At 36.2% G+C, this 18,623-nt stretch overlaps 1 protein-coding gene across 5 annotated transcripts in view; it reads right to left on the reverse strand.

Moving 5' to 3' along the window:
• Positions 1 to 18,623, reverse strand: part of POT1 (protection of telomeres 1) — a 71,835-nt gene that overhangs the window by 8,869 nt on the left and 44,343 nt on the right. For 4 of the 5 annotated variants that reach the window (XM_009638161.2, XM_035893695.1, XM_035893698.1 and 1 more), the window contains 7 exons: positions 18,190 to 18,345; positions 11,852 to 12,012; positions 9,706 to 9,794; positions 8,551 to 8,595; positions 7,958 to 8,114; positions 4,827 to 5,032; positions 1,944 to 2,079 (listed from right to left, as the gene is read on the reverse strand). In XM_009638161.2, the coding sequence (XP_009636456.1) occupies positions 1,944 to 2,079; positions 4,827 to 5,032; positions 7,958 to 8,114; positions 8,551 to 8,595; positions 9,706 to 9,794; positions 11,852 to 12,012; positions 18,190 to 18,345 (950 nt within the window). The remainder of the gene's footprint in view (positions 1 to 1,943; positions 2,080 to 4,826; positions 5,033 to 7,957; positions 8,115 to 8,550; positions 8,596 to 9,705; positions 9,795 to 11,851; positions 12,013 to 18,189; positions 18,346 to 18,623) is intronic. The other variant, XM_035893696.1, reaches the window with a different exon arrangement.

Here is an 18,623-nt window from a genome sequence, read left to right on the forward strand (position 1 = left end):
TGAATCTGAACTTGTAGCACGCTCTAAAAACACAACAGGGTTAGAGGAGAAATTTGGCTTTACCTATGTTAAAAATATTAACTATGAGTTATTAAAACAAACTCTTATTACTGGTATATTTACACCAGATAATTATAAGTTTTACATGTAACATAGTAAGCAAATGCTGCAAGTGGATGAAAATACTGAAGAACTCTTTTCAAAGTTCTTCTCATTTGCATCGAGAAATAAAATTACAGAACAACTATTTGTTCCCAATTAAGCTTCTGTGCTAGTGTATTACAGTTAGAACTTAAATAGGCATTTGTTATCTTTTAGAATTACATGCAAAATGTGTCATAAAAATCAGTAGCACTAGTTCTGCTCAAGTGATATAAAGCCAAGCTTAATGAAGTTAACTTTTTTCCTTTAAAAAACCCATCTACACACCAATAAAGTAACTTAGCTGTGAATTTTGGGGGTTTTGTATGTGTTTATTTTTTATACATATATATGTGAATATACATGCATATGCACATACATATAAATATTCATACAGGTATTCAAGCTCATTCCTTCAGCAAAATAATTTTGCTTTTCATTCTACTGTACAGAATCTTTAATTTTAGACTTTGTTAAATATATGCTACTGATAAAAAAAAGTGTGTGGAACAAAACTCTGAAATGCCAACATCCTTGTGAGGTTCCTTCCTAAATATCCTCTAAACAATCACGAAGTATCTTATAGCATATTGGCTTTTACAGTACAGACATTTAAACAGAGATCAGTATCTGAAGGTGAGTTGTGTGTAGCTAGGGAAATACATGGATTATGAAAGTGCAAGGGGATATACGTTGTACTGGTGAAGATCTAGTCACCCATATATTGCCTTTTTTTAAAAAAGCTGTGGACAGCCGTATCTGGAAAGGTCAAAACAATGTATGACAATGAGAAACAATTATCTGTATTCATTTTATCAGGCCCTTATGGGAAACTTTTGGGTTCATGTGAAACATGCAATATTTCTGCCCAGAATATTTTTTACCACCTACAGGACTGAAATAGTGCAACACAGTGCTCTGCTTGAACTTACTAGGACTGCTGAGAGGGCTGACTCAATAGCTCACATGAAGCAGACTGGCATTTCTGAGCTCGGTAACTGCATGCTGCTGTGCAGTACTGGGAGACATACTGCTGCTAGCTCTCATTGAGCAGGAACACGGTATTGTGTGGCATAGCATGGATACCAGACCTAGATGTGCGTACTGTATTCCCCAGCCTTGAAACCGTGGAATTCAGAACCACCTTGAAGTTGTCTCTACAGTGACTGACATCCACAAATAGGTACGGCACTTTGCAGTGTTGTGGATTTCAATAAATGGCAAATGGTGAGCAAAGGCTGTCCAAAACCCAAGCTTTCCCAACAACTAGGAATGAGAGAGAGAATGAGACATGGACTGACAGCCTGAAATTACATTCTGGGTCTCTATTTATAAATTATCTGTGTACAAAACCCCCATCATACCGTTTTAAGGCAACATATGTTTTGACTTTAGTCTAACAAGACCAGAAAATGGTATTTTTTCTGGCCAGAAAGTGGAAGATCTGGAATAAAAGAGGAAGATTTAGGCATTGTGCAGGCTAAAGAGACTCATACGTGCATTTCCATCTCTGTACTATACTGCCCTACCCACACACCACAAGCAAGACCGAACCTGGGGTGCGGTGTAATAAGGGCATAAGATTTCTAGAGCAAGATAAAGCCCAACTGCAGGTGAGTCCTTTGATACGAGGTAGTAGTATGGCATTTCATCCTCCATCTCAGTACTGCTGATCATGTTACATATTTTGCACCAAAGAATCTTTGGGTAAGTTATCCCTTGAGCACTGTGGTTTGAATTACTGAAGAAAATGGTATCTATTACCACAACTACTAAAATACCAACAAATACTTTTAACATACCCATAATACTTTATGTTCCCTTGTAAAAGAAAAGGAGCTGAAAGATCTAATAATTCAAGGTCATCTTCTGTGGATCTCACAGGAATAACACATTTAAATCTTTTCGTAAGCTTCCAGACTTCTTTCAGTGTTCCACCTATTAAAAACAGAAAACCGTATTTTTTTTAAACTGTAATCAAGAATAAATTGAACAACTTGTATTTGATCAGATGTGCATTTCAGGACCTTCAATAAAAATTGAGACCCACTATGGGAAACCAAAAAAATGTTCCATAACGTTCTCACTCAACAACAGACTCAATAAAGAATCAAAGATAGACATTTATCAGAGCAGATGCCTTAATATTTTCCTCACAGTTATCACTGTAACCATGATGTTATATTTAGTTAGCATCACTTTCATATAATTTCTCCTATGATTTTACTAGCAATTTTCTTGGGGGAAAAAAAAAAGAATAAACTGACTTCTTGCAATTGCTCCTAAGTAACTGTTTTTTTCAGCTTCTAAGTGGCAAAAATCTATTATTTTTTAACCAGCAGTTTATGAAAAAGTAATAATTCAACTATGTCATAATTGACATGAAGTAGGAAATACAGAACCACCAAACCATGCTAATTTGAGTGCTACTAAATTGGGACCATGTGAGGAACACAGCAGAAATTTAATATATTACAGCCGTAACCCTGAGATTTTCCAATTCCAGTGACAGGAAAAAGTTCTTTCGAATTTATTATAAATCATGGGATAAGCTGCCTTCAGTCTCTGTAGTATGGAGTGCATAATTGATTATAGAATCTTTCTGACATTTCACCAATTCAGTGGCAATATGGTAAATATATTAATTTAACACATAAAGAACAGTTATTTGGAAATAGTTCAATAAAAATATATGATTTAATCACCTCATGAACAACAAAAAAGTGATCAAACTGTTTTAAAATAAATATATTCTACAACTATGTTGTCTACCACTAACCATAACTAAGATGTTTCAAAGACTTTATGAAAAGTAATTACAACACTGGATTGTAAACTATATATTGCATGTATTTTTTACTTGTCTGGCAGAGGTAACTAGAGAAGAAAATAAAAATCAATAAAATTGCATTATTACTGGTGATGAAAAAATGCACAATGTGAAACCTCCTCAATGAACTTAACTTCTAGTGAAAAAAAAACAACCACCACATAGGCACAGATATTTGAAATGGCTGCCCAAAAGGTTAGAAACAAAGGTCCTCCAAGTACAGTGACACAGATAAAGCCTCTCATACACATTTGAACTCTCATTCAAGGGATTAACATACAAAATTCAGTGTAGTTTTAACTGACATTACTAGAAGGTCTCCAGAATTTCAAGTTTGCTGTAATACAAAGTTAACATCAACCAAATGTATTCTGGCTTCTAAGAGACTGGCATAAAACACGGAGAATTACCAGGGGTTGACAATGTTATAAATCACAGGGATTTAATGTACAAAAAATGAGGATATGCAAGGAGCATTAATCTACTTGTTAACCGTAACACTTCACTCAACTTATCTGTAGCAATGGTTATGGATTCCCCTGACTCCCTGTGAAGGTTCATGTAAAATTCTGCCAATTATCTAACTAATTCCTCAATTCCAGCCTAAAAGAAGTCCTTGCTTCTGCATAATGATTATGAGGAAGAAGAGAGTAAATCGCTTCTGTTTAATAAACAAGTAGAATCTGGATCATGTCTCTCCAACAAAAGTCATAAACGTGTTTGGCCTTTGAGATTTGTCTGTATCTGGAAAAGTGCTGGGAAGATTTCTAGGGAGACTTCAAATCTCCATCTCCAAAGCTTTAAGATAAAAATTAAAATAGCATATAGCTTTGGCAACGTTCATTATCAATGCTCTGGGAAAAAAGTGCTAAAACACTGATTATGCCTTTTCCTTGTGCTCCAACATGAAGCACATACATCCACATACACACATACTTAGCTGCTGGCACTTTAATATCTGAAAAAAAGATTTACCAAGTTATACTGTTCAGTTATTTTATGAAAACAGAGTAGAAACTGATTCTTTCTTCTTTTGTTTTCACAAAGATAAGGTTAGATAGCAAAAAAAAAAAAAAATAATTCCAGTCTGGAACATGACAAAAATAAAGCAGCTATCAGGCCTAGTTGAACATAAACCAAAGCAGAAAACAGAAGGGGTTTTGTCATTGACCTTTACACAAAGGACCACCTTGACTTTGCGTATTCACACCACTACTTGAGTACAACTGAAGACACTGTTTAAAACTCAGAATGGTACTATATGCAATTATTTATTATTTTATTCTATTCGAAGTTTTGTTTATTAGTATTCTTGCTAAATTGCTTTGTTTAAAGTTCAGTGACTATTTCTCTTCCCTGAGGAAATCTGATAAAAACCAAACAAAAAAAAACTCACGCTGTGAGAAGCTCTATTAATCTGAAACAACACTGACATCCAGAGGCTGACAAAGTTAATTGTAGGTTTGTATTATCAGAAGCCTTCCAAAACTTTTCCACATCAAGACTAAAAATAGGGCTTTTTATAAGACTCAGCAAGTTTTCAAACCAGAACTGAAAAATCAGTAAGCACAGCTAGAGAAAAAACATATTCAGATGTTAATCTTAGCAGAGTCAACAATAAGCTTAGTGGTATAGTTTTAAAACAGACAGAAGCACCTTACAAGACCTTCACAGCTGACTTTTTCCTGTTTGTAAAACAGTAACTTAAACTTCCAGTTGAGTTTTTCTTTTCTTTGAAGATGCCTTTATGATCATTACTACTTACACTGAATACAACTCCAACGTATCTTAACTTTGTAGATACTCAGAGCACACACTGTGCCATAGGAAGGGGTATATTTGCAGTTTATCTTACCTTCTATCATAAGCAAAGTATCTTCAGGCTGTTGAAGCATTTCATCATGCTTTACAAAATGGATAGCTATTTTCCTTTGTTTCTGGTCTTGTGTAGTCCACATTACAGAATCATACCAGGATGTGTTGTGTAATTCTGTGTTTGGGGCAGTAATGGCAGAGCCTTGTAAAACAAAGTCAAAGTCATCTCCATCTGGAACTTCTTGCCTAAAACCATTTCCAAAATGCATAAGTAAATTCTAACAGCTTCTCCTTAGGCGATCTAGCAACAAGGACAACAGTACTCTGAATAAATATTAAAATATAGTCATGAGAGTTAAAGTATATATAGGAAAAATAACTTTGTTGTTGTATCAATTTAAACATTTAGAGTTGTACAGCAAATTATGACAAGATAATTCATTTCCATGTTAATGAATACGCAAGGAACTCTACTCCTACCTAGGAGCAGAGGCAGCCTAGTGGGTTCATCCACACATATGTAAATCCATGGAAAAAGAAATGTATCATCTTTATGTGATTTCAGTTGGACCTTAAAAAGGCCACACAACTGCACACCACTTCAGTAGAGTAAAAAGACTGTATAAGCTCATATAAGTCAAGTTTTAAAAAGGGGAGGGGGGAAGGGCAGGAGCAAAATAGCTTCACATATACACTGTAAAGGGAAAACCTGCAACTCCGCACGATGCAGTTTCTTTCCTGTCCTGCTAGAGTGCACTATTCATGCATTTCCAGTTGTCATCCACAGAGAAGTAATGCAGGCCATTCAAATTTTACCAACATTACCAACTACAGGCAAAAAGGCAGTGGTTGGCACACAAATTAAAAACACATTAAAATGTTTTCTCCTAAGCAAGACAGACGTGCTGGCTTCAGGTGGAATATGAACACTGACAAAAAGGACAGTGGAAAAAAAAAAAGGCAAAAGCTTGGGCTATTTCATAGAACACTGAAAGAAAGTAGGTGCCAAGCTTCAGAGCGGAGAAAAAAAAATACCATCAACTCCTGCAGATTATTCTGACAATTTCATTTTCAAACCTAAGAGCATCTGCTTCCACCAGTGAATAGAACAATTCCTGCCTATGAAACCTAACTTTGATATTCTTCTGCTATGACTGTAGAACTGGCAGAGAAGAGGTCCTCCTGAACCTGAACTTTCATTTCATGAACACAGTGCTGTTCACATGAACTCTTTCCACCTGTGTTCCTGGGTTACTATTTTAAATGTAAAAGCAATGGACCTAGCATAACAGGTTGTCTTTCCAGATATACCCATTAAACTCTTCCAGCCTCTACAGGCTGCCTGTAGATTTTCCGCAGAGGCAGGAATGGAATGAATTGGTTTAAATTAAGCTACACACAAGGGTTGAAACTTCTGTAAATGTTGATACATAAATAAAACTACATCCATCTATATTGGTATCTTACTATTTGCAGAGAAGCTTCCAGTAGAAGTCTAAAACCTTAAAATAACATCTCACAGGGATTTTATACCTGTAGCATTACATGCATCTTACTGCATAAAGTGTTAAAGGACCACACTTGCATTGAAATTTGTTCAGTCAGGCTCTTCAGCGTATGCTAAAACATGAAAGAACTTCTGCCAGAGCAGATCAGGTAGGGGAGAAGGGTACCCCTAAAACATGTTTCCTTCCTGGGCCTCTTACCTCGCCCAATCCAGGCTGCAATACAGCTCCACTACATTTCACCGATTCCTTCCACCTGATGAACGCAGTTGAGAGAAGAGAAACTAAATTTCTGTGAAAGCACTGCAAGTAGTCCCATCATTGCAGCAGGATGGTGGTAGCAGTAGTAGGAAATACGCTAACTAAAGCCCCACAAGTCTATCTGGTTAAAAGTCTGCCCTAATGCTGTGGCAAAGAGAAGGCAGCGATATGTGAAACAGGAGGAGACTCAAATGAACAGAAATGAAGACATTAAAGAAGTCAAGAATGTAAAAAAGGCTATAGTAGCCATAGATAATTGTGGGATAAGGATAAAGTTCATAAGGAACAAACAAAATTCTATCAATTGCATCTGCTTATTACTATACAGAGTTGGGAAATATATCAAAAAAGTGACAAAAGTGGCAGAGATAGTTGGTAATTATCTGCTTTTTATACTTGGTATTAAAGACCATGTACTTGTATGTTGTGGAGATGATGAAGCACTTTCTCTTGTATTAGCAACCAAGAGAATGTTCTAACAACATCTGATAAGGACCAATACTGTTAAAGCTGCAAGTGTGCTACTTTGCATCCAAAAGCTGTAGGAGAAGGGTAGTGGGGCATTTTCTTGTCTCAGTGATGTTCCTGTTTAATAAATCTTGATTGTACAAAAAACTTCAAAAAGCTAAGAGAATGCTGATGTGACATCATTTAAAGAAAGCAACAGTTTACACCAGCAACAATAAAGCTGTTTGCCTGGGACTGATGCTAGCGTAAGTCAGGCAAAAAAAAGCAATACAGGATTCAGATGATCATGAATAGTACTGTAATGCATGTCACTCAGTGGTTTAATCAAAAATAATTAATTTCAAACAAAATTTCTTTCCTTTTTAGATGAATATAGACCAGAAATGGCATATGGTTATTTGACTGAGCATTATTTGATACAATGACAAACATCATTCAAGGGGAAATAATGACGATAAAATGGTCAGTGAATTGACTCAGGTCAGAAAAAAAAAAAAAAGACAAAAATACCAGGGTGAACGGTGTTTCCTGATATTTTTGGATCCAGAAAAGATGCCTTCTTTGGAAGAGAAACTTTAGTCAAAAATATTTTATTCATTCACTTGGAGACTACCATACCTTCTTGCACATCCTATTTTAAAACTGCAATACAGAAACAGGTACTTAAATAAAACTTTGGTATGGGAAAAAATGCACTGCTAAATTTCAAAATAAAAATTATTGTTTTGAAAGCACTCAAAGGATTCTGTAAATGGAACTCATCTGATGATTTAAAGTTTTCCTAGCTATTACCAGTGAGTTTCAAATCTTTGCTCAAAATGAAATACATCAACATTCAGCTCATTTTACACAAAAAAAAAAAAAAAGAGGATGAAAACACACCGAAAATCTAGGCATCCCAAAACACATAATTACTTGTATTGTGTGAAACACTTACAAAGAGTTGCATTTGGAACAATGAAGTTTAATAGACTGATGGAGCTTCTGGGGTTTGTAAGTTCTCAGCTTTGCTCTGATGCGATACTGTTGAGGAGCGGTGCTGTTCAGAATGGTTTTCAGTTCTGTGTTATTCAAATCCTGATGATCTGTTAATACTGCAAAATAACAACACAAAAAAAAGCCATGCATACCTATTAAACACCATAATATTTGGAATATGGGAAATAGCCATTGCAGGTATGCATTTTCCCTTAATTCCCAACTTCCCTTCCCAGCTGCAGCCTCAGTTTTATCAATGCAACATATTAATACAGTCTTTACAATAAATCACAACAGGTTGTGGGAGTATGGTGTACTTGAGGGTAAGAAATTCAACATGTAGAAAAAATCAAATGAAAGTAGAATATGTAAATATCGTCTATTCCTTTAAAGACAGAATAAAACCAAGGTAACATTCATAAACTTAGACTCTTAGAATAGCTCTTCCTACAATAAGTAGAAGATACTATTTCAACCTTTGAGCTAATGTCTCAAAAATATTTTTGTTCTTTAGTAAAAATAAAATTCATCTTGAGGTCACAAGTTTCCTACCTGTAACAGATAACTGCTGGCATCTCTGTAAGTGTGATTCAAGATCTAAAATCAAGAAGAATTTCCTAATTATTTTCCTTCCTTCTTTCTTCTTTATCATGTGGACACACAAAAAGAGATAGATAGATAGGTATATAGATACACACACAAAACCAAAATGGAAATCCTAATAATATATGAAAACAGTATAGCAAAAGAAAAAAGCAAAGTAAGCTGAAGACAAACATTAGATATCAAGAGTTAATATAATATATTTGAGGAGAAATTAGTGTATGCATTAAATAGCAACGCTCATCAAAATAAACACTTTTCAAATGTATACTGTGAATGATACTGCTGACATAAACTGTATTCATTCCCCTGTAATCTTTCTGGACAAGAGCATAAATACATTATTCTAAAAACAATATGGACTGCCTCGTCCCTCCTCTGAACAACCTCTACTACACATACACAGTGCAGTAAATATGTGCAAAAATTTGCAGTGCTATGGTCTAGACATGAAGTATTTATTTATTCTTGACTTTTACACCCTTTTAGAAATACCCTGTCACAGTATGTTAATAATGGCTAAGTAACATCGGATTTTAAAAACTAGCAGCAAAGATGCAGACTGTGCCTGACCAGCTTTAGAGTTTAATTCACTTTTAGTTATTCTTGTTCTGGGCTAAAAATACCATTTAGAGAATAATATGAGATCTGTAGAACTGTCTATAAGATACGACTTTTCCATGGCGCTGAACCTTGCAACTCTGCCACTGACACAACTTTCCACCCAATGGCTTTAGGAGCGCTCCGCAGCAAGCAGCTGTTTAGCAGTGTTTTCAGTGCTTGCCTCTGAGGAATCCCTCTTTAGAGGAAAGGAGTTACATCACTCTGCATTATGATCTAATATAGTATGATTAAGGACACCATCTGTCTTTAATAATTTATTCCCTACCTCCTATGAAAGTATTTTTCCATGTATATGACAGACTTCTGCTGCAAGACAGAAGGATAGGGTAATGTCAATTTCCGGTCTAATAATCCAAAATAATTCTCTAAGGCTTTATATGTGGAAGTAACATTATACATTTAGAGAAGCTCTCACTGTGACTTTATCTTGACCATATATGTGTTAGAAGAAAGAGCAAATCAGCTTTCAATTGCTCTTACCTGTAACATTGTTAAAAGTGCCATCTAATTCCACTGAAGACATGCTTTCCATATCTTGACTGTCTGCCAGATCCACAGATTCTAAGAAACTAAAAATAAATGACTAAATATTTTATAACCTAGAGAAATCCTTAATATATATGCATACACACACATATATATATATGGGACTACACATAGACTTATATGAAACCTACTGTTTATCAATACACAGGTATAATGTTCAGATATAAATTTTTCTGCAGAGACATAAAACTCAATCGAGCCAGAAGTTGCAGGAGTGTATATTAATGATGCAAATGAGACACTCCTTTCCAAATCACTTCTGGAACTTTAAATACAATATAGTGACAAAAGAAATTTGTACTACTGGAAACAGAATTCCTGACAAAGGAACGTGGACTTTAGTTACTTAGCCTTTCCTAAGGGAAGAAAACACCTTGGTGCCAGGGAAGGTATTGGAGCAGATCACCTCAAGTGCCATCACACAGCATGTTCAGGAGGACCAGCTGATCAGGCCCAGTCAGCATGGGTTTATGAATGGCAGGTGCTGCTTGACTAACCTGATCTCCTTCTATAACCAGGTTGACCCACTTAGTGGATGAAGGAAGTGCTGTGGATGTTGTCTACCTAGACATTTGACACTGTCTGCCACAGCATTCTCCTGGAGAAACTGTCTGCTCAATGGCTTGGACGGGTGTGCTCTTTGATGGATGAAAAACTGGCTGGATGGCAGGACACAAAGAATTGTGATGAATGGAGTTAAATCCAGTTGGCAGCCGGTCACAAGAGGTGTTCCCCAGGGCTCTGTATTGGGGCCAGCCCTGTTTAACATCTTTATCAATGATCTGGATGAGGGGATCAAGTGCACCCGCAGTAAGTTTGCAGACAACACCAAGTTGGGTGGGTGTGTTGATCTGTGTGAGGGTAGGAAGGCTCCACAGAGGGATCTGGACAGGCTGGATTGATGGGCCGAGGCCAGTTGTATGAGGTTCAACAAGGCCATGTACAAGATCCTGCACTTGTGTCACAACAACCCCATGCAACACTACAGGCTTGGGGAAGAGTGGCTGGAAAGCTGCCTGGCACAAAAGGATCCGAGAGTGTTGGTCAACAGCCAGCTGACTATGAGCTGACAGTATGCCCAGGTGGCCAAGAAGGCCAACAGCATCCTGGCTTGTATCAGGAATAGTGTGGCCAGCAGGAGTAGGGAAGTGATCGTGCCCCTGTACTCGGCACTGGTGAGGCCACACCTCAAATACTGTGTTCAGTTTTGGGCCCCTCACTACAAGAAAGACATTGAGGTGCTGGAGCGTGTCCAGAGAAGGGCAACAAAGCTGGTGAGGGGTCTGGAGCATGAGGCTGATGAGGAGCAGCTGAGGGAGCTGGGGTTGTTTAGACTGTAGAAAAGGGGGTTGAAAGGAGACCTTATTGCCCTCTACAACTGCCTGAAAGGAGGTTGTAATGAGGTGGGCGTCGGTCTCTTCTCCCAGGTAACAAGCAATAGGACAAGAGCCAATGGCCTCAAGTTGCACCAGGGGAGGTTTAGATTGGACATTAGGAAACATTTCTTCCTCAAAAGGGTTGTCAAGCATTGGAACAGGCTGCCCAGGGAAGTGGTCAAGTCCCCATCCCTGGAGGTCTTTAAAAGATGTGTAGATGTGGTGCTTAGGGACATGGTTTAGTGGTGGAATGGCATTGTTAGGTTTACAGTTGGACTTGCTGATCTTAAAGGTCCTTTTCAAACTAAATGATTCTATGATTCCTTATGTGTGTGTCTCACCATTTCCAAGTAACACATACACACATGCTTAAAATGTGCTCAATTTATTTGCTTAACCATAGCTTTTATCTTTAGAAAAACAGAAAGTTTATGTGGCCAGGGCTTATTATTACAGCAATATAAAATAGAAATTTTAATCCCTCCTGTATTTTAAATTTGAAAAATTTAAAAAAAAAATTTAAATTGAAAAAAAAAATTTACCTATCCACCCAAATACTTTGTTTTCATCTTAGTGGTGATAAAGACATATTCTGTTCCAGAGTTTCTGGTTCTTACAATTCTAAACTGTACAGTTGTTACATTAGCCCAGAGTCTTCCAGAATCATGAAGAAAAAATCCCTACATATAGCATATAGAACTTACGCTTTTAGTTCCTTAACATCTGGGTTACTTTCTGGTAAGACTCCTATTCCTCGACCATAACAGGTGCCACCATGAAGATGAAATTCTATAGGTGAGACAACTTCAGCATCAGCATTTGATTGCTTTGTATGAATACTGTAAATTCTCAGAAAACTTCCAATCTTTAAAAGAAAAAAAAGATAACACAAAGTTTATTATTTACTTGGAAATTTCTAGGCCTCATAAAGCTTCTTCCCTGTTTTCCCAGAATAGCTGAAGTTGTCAGGGACCTCTGGAGATTGCCAGGTCCAACCCCCATGCCCAAAGCAGTCAACTAGAGCAGGTTTCTTAGGGCAGTCTCCAGCTGGGTTTTGAGTATTTTCAAAGATGAAGACTCCAGAGCCTCTCCGGGTGACCTTGTTTGTTTTGCTTTATCAGACAACATTACTGGCAGCAAAGGTTGATTCAGAACCAGCCTTCTTACTAAATCTGATTCTCAAGCAGACTTCAGAAGACAGATCAAACAAGCCAATACATTCCTTTCCTGAGGGCACAATTTGTCTGCTATATTCACAACACAGCCTTCCAGAGGCTGATGTGCTCCCATTTGTCCATGTGTGATCACACTCAGCAATTGACCTCATGTCCATCATCATGCATGGCGTATTATCTGTTTCTGTATACACACAAACACACCTGCTTACCCAGATTTCTTTGTCGTACTCATAACATTACAGACAATATTTTTTCAACACCAGGACAAAAGGCAATGTGTTAGAAATTCAAAGGCTTTGGCACCATTCCTAACTCTGTTAGATTTTCTCCTCAGGTACATGGAGAATATGCTTCTTGTTTTGCTTAGAAGTATTGTGTGTTCTCTGAAACAGTTTTCTCAAGTTACACAAATGGACTTAGGCTGACTTTATACAAGTATGTATTAAGAAAGAAGTTATGAAGTGCTGAACATCGAACACATCTTTATACCTTTGCTTCTATATTTCAAAATACAATTCCCATTATATCTCCCCCTCACTCTCCCAAAAAACCCAAACCAAGACCGAAGTTCTAAAGATAGATAATCTGGAGACTTAATTATATAGCTAATTTCCATCTGATGTGTTTTAAAGGCCTTTGAATCAAATTAACTAGTACCCAAATATTTTTTAAAATATTACCTAAGATCCAGCTGATAGCTGGCAAACTACATGCATTCAGTAACCTGGATTTATGTTCACTCAAAATATCTTTTAAATAAACAATAAGTTATTTTAAATTTACTTCAATTAACAATATTACAGTAGTCAGTCTGTTAAATCTTATTTTGGCTTCAGCTCCCACTTTAACCAGTAGAAACCTAAAAAGTATTCCTATTAGGCTAGATTGGCAGGTCTTAGTATGACAGTTACAAATGTATGTATATACGCGTAAAAGCGGATGGAGCGGCATCTTGATTCTGGAATCCTCCTCTGTTTCAAGGAACAGACTATGACTATATAAAGCTGGTATCAAACTGCTCTTTTAAAGAATAATCACACATGAAAAAGGCAACATATTTTCAAATTCAGGCACCAGGAACATAAAAGGTGCACTTCAGCCTGCACCTATTTTGCTTCTGGCATGGAGCTCTTACCAGAGTTTTAATTGATCTGCACCATTAGGGGGCTGCTCATTTTGTTCATTCAAAGCTTATCACCAGGACAACTCATGGCAGTTAAGAGGCTTATCTGGAGGCGCTTATTTTTTTTTCTTTCCAGTTGCTAAATTTCACTTAACTACGTTGAATATCCAAAAATGCAAGGGACAGTCAAATTATAAAACTAATTAATGACTATGACAAATGCTTTTGGAAAAAGTTTTTTAAAAGTTCTTAACTAAGTTCTAGTTCTGCTTATCAAACAACATTATCTTAATATAATAGTGCCAAAATACTTTTTTTTTTTTTCAGAAGTAGTTTGTATATAAGCAGGAAAAAGTCAATTATAATTGAAGAATCTCTTTCTTTCAAAAATAATGTATGAAAAACCTAAGTATTTACTATGTGTACAAACATAAAACATTAAACATGGGAGAGAAGAGCCTGGAAACCACGAATACAAAATGCTGGTTTTACCTTCTAAACTTGCATGCTGAAATTCATGCAAAAGTCAACAGAATTACATTCTTTAGTGCAACACTCAACTTGCCAAGATTTACAATCACTATAAAAATATATCTTCCTATATATGAATTTTATTACATCCCTTTTCTGAAAATGTTATTATTCTATATACTTTAATACCACTTAGAACTATACTGAAGAGATGCATCATAATCATCATTGCCAAATACCAAAACAGCCCAGCAGGTTACAAATGCCAGCAGAGAGCACCAGGTCTGACTGTGCTAGGCGGGGTGCAATTTCCGTGAATTCCTTCGGGAGGCAGCATTGCTTACTGTTACTGTGGGTGTTACAGCTAAAAATGTCACTGGATGCCTGTTGTTTACAAAATGCCTGCAGACCGAGCACACTTTATATACTTGACTGAGAAGAAATTATAATCTACATTAAACACCATGATTTACGAAGCCTTCATTAAAATCCGGAACACAGCGAACTCCTTACTTGACTTTACAGCAGTTCTGTTTTTGAACTACCTACCTCATTTACAGCAAGTTCGTTTAAAATGATTTTTCAGTAATATAAAATACACCAATACCCTACCTGCAGTCTAATTCAAATATGACTTTTTTTTAAAAAAAAAAAACCCCAAACTAAGGCTAAAAAGAATTAAAACGAAGAAGTTACATATGCAGTTCCTGTAACTAGCCAACTAAACCAACTTTTTAGCATAGCAAATCCTCATGATTATTTCAAAACATATAGGATTGTGTTCACATTTAAGACACAAATGAATTGGAACAGTCAGTTATCATGGCAGTTCACATTTGACCAGAGAGACAAATCATGACAAGAGGCTGTCTTTATCTATCTACATGAATCATTTAACTAAATCATCTGTACTAATTTTTATGCCTATTCTATGGCTGATGATATTCAATGAGCTTTCTTTGTCATCATTTTATCATATCAACAGCCTAATTTTACTGAGTGAATTGTGCACAACTTTTTGCAAATGAGAGGAAGCATATACACAGCATTTGGGTGTGGTCCTTTACAATAAAAATTACCAACTGAAATCCACTCAAGGATTTGGATGGGTTGGGATTGAGGGGTGTTGCGGTTTGGGTTTTCTTCCCTTTTAAGAAGTACAAAGACAGAAATGGGGAAAATACCACTCACAGGTGAAAGGAATGCTACCCAGGCCTGAAAAATATGAAGCTAGACATTACAACCATGTAACTCATTTAAGTTGCCGGCTGGAAATGCAACTCAGATGCTAGAAAAGCAGGCAAGACTTAGTTCAAACTACTATCAAAAAAGACATGTCATTGTATACAGCGGGAGGAACAGCTGAAAATATTAAAATTCTGCATCTGAAGATACATAACACGAAGTAAATACTGTGAAACTACTGACTAGGACTTGTATGCATGCTCAAGGTTAATTGTTTTAGTTGTACCATCCAGAAAATGCATGGCCAACACAAAATTGATGGTGTCAAGCCCTAAGAGGAATAAATGCACAGTACCACATATTCAGTGAATGACAGTACATAAGGAAATCTTCAACCAGCTGTGGACAGCTGGACCCCTACTGATCACTGACTGACCACTGATGCTCACTCACCTTGATGCTTACCATCTAGCAAAATGCCCCAGATGGAGAAACCCATGTCACAGACCTATCCTGAGTTGTATGGCAAGGTCAGTGAATCCTGAGAACCTCTAGAAAAACTGGAATAAGAAAGGCTGCAGAATAACAAACTACAACCGATGGGCAACAACTGTACTCCAGAGAGTTAATTGCAGGCTGGGGTTCCTAGAGTAATGAGAAAGCCTCATGCACCCCAGGTAGCCAGAAGAAGAGGAAAATCTGGGAAAAAGCAGTGAACACCATTATCTTTGCTTAGTTGCAGCTCTTGCTGATGTTTTTATGCCCCAGGAAATAATTTACTTCAGAGATGAGATTTCTGAAAATTCTGTTTGTCTTCTGCTAAGGCAGTGAATGCTGAAAAACCACAAACCTACCCATCAGGAAAGGGAGGCCAGTAAATATAGGGGATAAAAAGTCTACTTATGGTATCAACTGTGGCGTACCTTTAGTATTACTGAAGTTGTGTCCATTGAAAATTTTAAATATTATTTGACTCTCTCAGAAAATGGGATAAAATACTCATATCTTCAGTGTTCTCTGGACAGACAATCCAAACAAAGAGCTTTTAACAAACTCTTGCAGCAATATCCCCAACACCGTGCTCCAGGATTTTCTAAAAATTCACTGTAATTCATTACCAACTTTCTCTAGACTGCAGTGCTTACTCAGAGCTTCCTTGACTGAACACGTGCCTACAGATACAATTTTAAAATAAGAACAAATATTTCAGGTTTTATTTTAGTCTGCCCTTCTTGTTATCAAGGCTGTGTAAACCAGATTGTTCCTACATAAAACATAATTTCAGAGTTGCAATTGTCATTGCAAATGACTTGATAACATGGGATAGTGTAACCTAACAATTCTGTAACAATTTACATTAAAAAAGGCAATTCTAAGCTACTGTCAAATGCAAAAGAGATGGTGGAAAAATAGCTCCTGGCAAAACATCTAGTACAGCTTCTGTCCACACTGTTCTCATGTTCACACTCGGGAAGGCGCACATGCATACACTAAATGCTCCCCAGTTTTATACTTCTACGTAAATTATTTTTAAAAAAAAACTTTGCATAATAAGACCCTGAACTCAATAGAATACTATACAGATTAATACAGAGTATTTCAATTATACTTTCTTATGATACAACATGATTTCTACTTGTATTTAAAAAGAAACCTTTTATTAAATGTTCCATTTTAGGAAGAGTCCCCCAAAATTTTATTATCTTTAGATTATTCTGTGAAATAAAATTAATTGCACGTATTGCAACCCAAACTCAATAAATCTTCCTAAGTAAACTTCTGAAAGTTTAATTGCTAGGATATCAGCACTTTTTCTTCAGTAACTCCACTAAAAGAATCCACTGAAAAGTGGTGTTCAAAAATGATCTAACTTAAAACTTCTACAGCTTGCATGAGTGAAACTACTGCAACTTTGGACATAGCCAGAAGGAGAACAACAGCCTGTGTTTCTCAGTAGGTCAAACCAGGTTTCTTAACGGTCTCCCTTGACATTAGAGCTTCTGCTACACAGTGCAGTATCCAGCAAAGGCACAGGTGCTTTAGAGATATAAAAGAAAGGGCTTATAGGAAGGAAAAAAATTGAGAGCTGAAGACATCCCATGTACCACATAGTCAATAGGAATTCCTGAATATAAACTGGAGAGAGTAATAAAGGGACTATCATCAACTACTCAAGAAAATACATTTTATTTATATTAAAATATTTTTCCCTTAATTTTCAAACCATATTGTTTCACTGGAACAGCAGCAGTTATTTATATAAATAGATTACATCAGTTAATGAAAGACAGGTTCTCTTCCAGAATTTTTAAGTAATGAAATACTTCTGTGAATAAGTTTTGTTATGAATTCTTACACAAAGGCAAGTTATTTTGCTATGTGTCATTTACTTATAAACAGGCATTAATATATCAAATTGATTTCACATCTGCTGATAGCCCCAGCCTAACAAATGCCTATCACTTACCTTTATTTTCTGGTAAGCACTTTCTTAAAACCGATGCTTGGGTATAGAGGGCAAGGCATAAAATGAAAGATGTATTCTTTGCTGATTTACTGTATTCAGAAGCAAGATGGCAGCATTGCTGAAGATCAAATGTTTAATTATGTTGTTGCTTTCTCTATCTAAGTATAATCAACATTACTGACCCACTAAATTAAGATTGCACTGCAAATTGCAGAAGCTTATAGAACAGAAAATCTTTTATTGACTTTAGAATTACAGGCCTATAATGGGACTACAAGTTTAACCCTACTTTATGTCATTTAAAAAATAGTTCTAAAGCATAGAACACATTTTCTGAGTGCATTATTTTCACAGGATTATATATGATATTACAGTGTCTGGAAAAAACTGCTTAATTGGAAGAATTTTTTTCACGTCAATTTTAGGATAATGAGGCTATTTTACACATGTTGAAGAAGTTTTGCATTCAAATAAAAGGTATGGGAAATACAGTGAAGGATAAAGAGGAACATTTGAAACTAATTAACAGCAGAACTGAATTGATACATTCTCTGAAGTGACTTCTAAGCAGAAAAGAGGCCGTAAAACAAGAATTAGAAATACCAAACTGTGCATTACCTTAAGTGATTTTGCCAGTTGTACATGGTTATCATAGACTAGAATGTCCACCGTTAGATTTCGCAGTTGATGAAGAAGAACTTTTTCTCCTTCCAGGTCTCTTGCTTCCACAGGCACCTTCCATGTTGGGTAGGGACATTTTGTGCCATCCCATACCTGCAATGCAAATGAACTATTTCAATATGCTCAGAATACTTTAGATTCAGATTTTAAATAACTTTTAATTTTTTTAACAAATTTGTTGTTTGATCAAAAATTGATAACAATAAAAAAATCTTAATTGGAGTCTCAAAGTCCTTAAACTACTTAAGTTAGGTTGTTTGAGTTGTTTTAAATTATTATTCCTTAGAGAGTATAAAATAACCTCTACAGAGAATATGATCAAGTATTAAGACCTGGGTTTTGTTAATATTAAAAAAAAAAAAAAAAAAAAA

The sequence above is a fragment of the Egretta garzetta genome, unplaced genomic scaffold (assembly GCF_000687185.1).
Source record: "Egretta garzetta isolate BGI_Z169 unplaced genomic scaffold, ASM68718v1 scaffold64, whole genome shotgun sequence".
In the NCBI taxonomy this organism is placed as follows: Eukaryota; Metazoa; Chordata; class Aves; order Pelecaniformes; family Ardeidae; genus Egretta; species Egretta garzetta.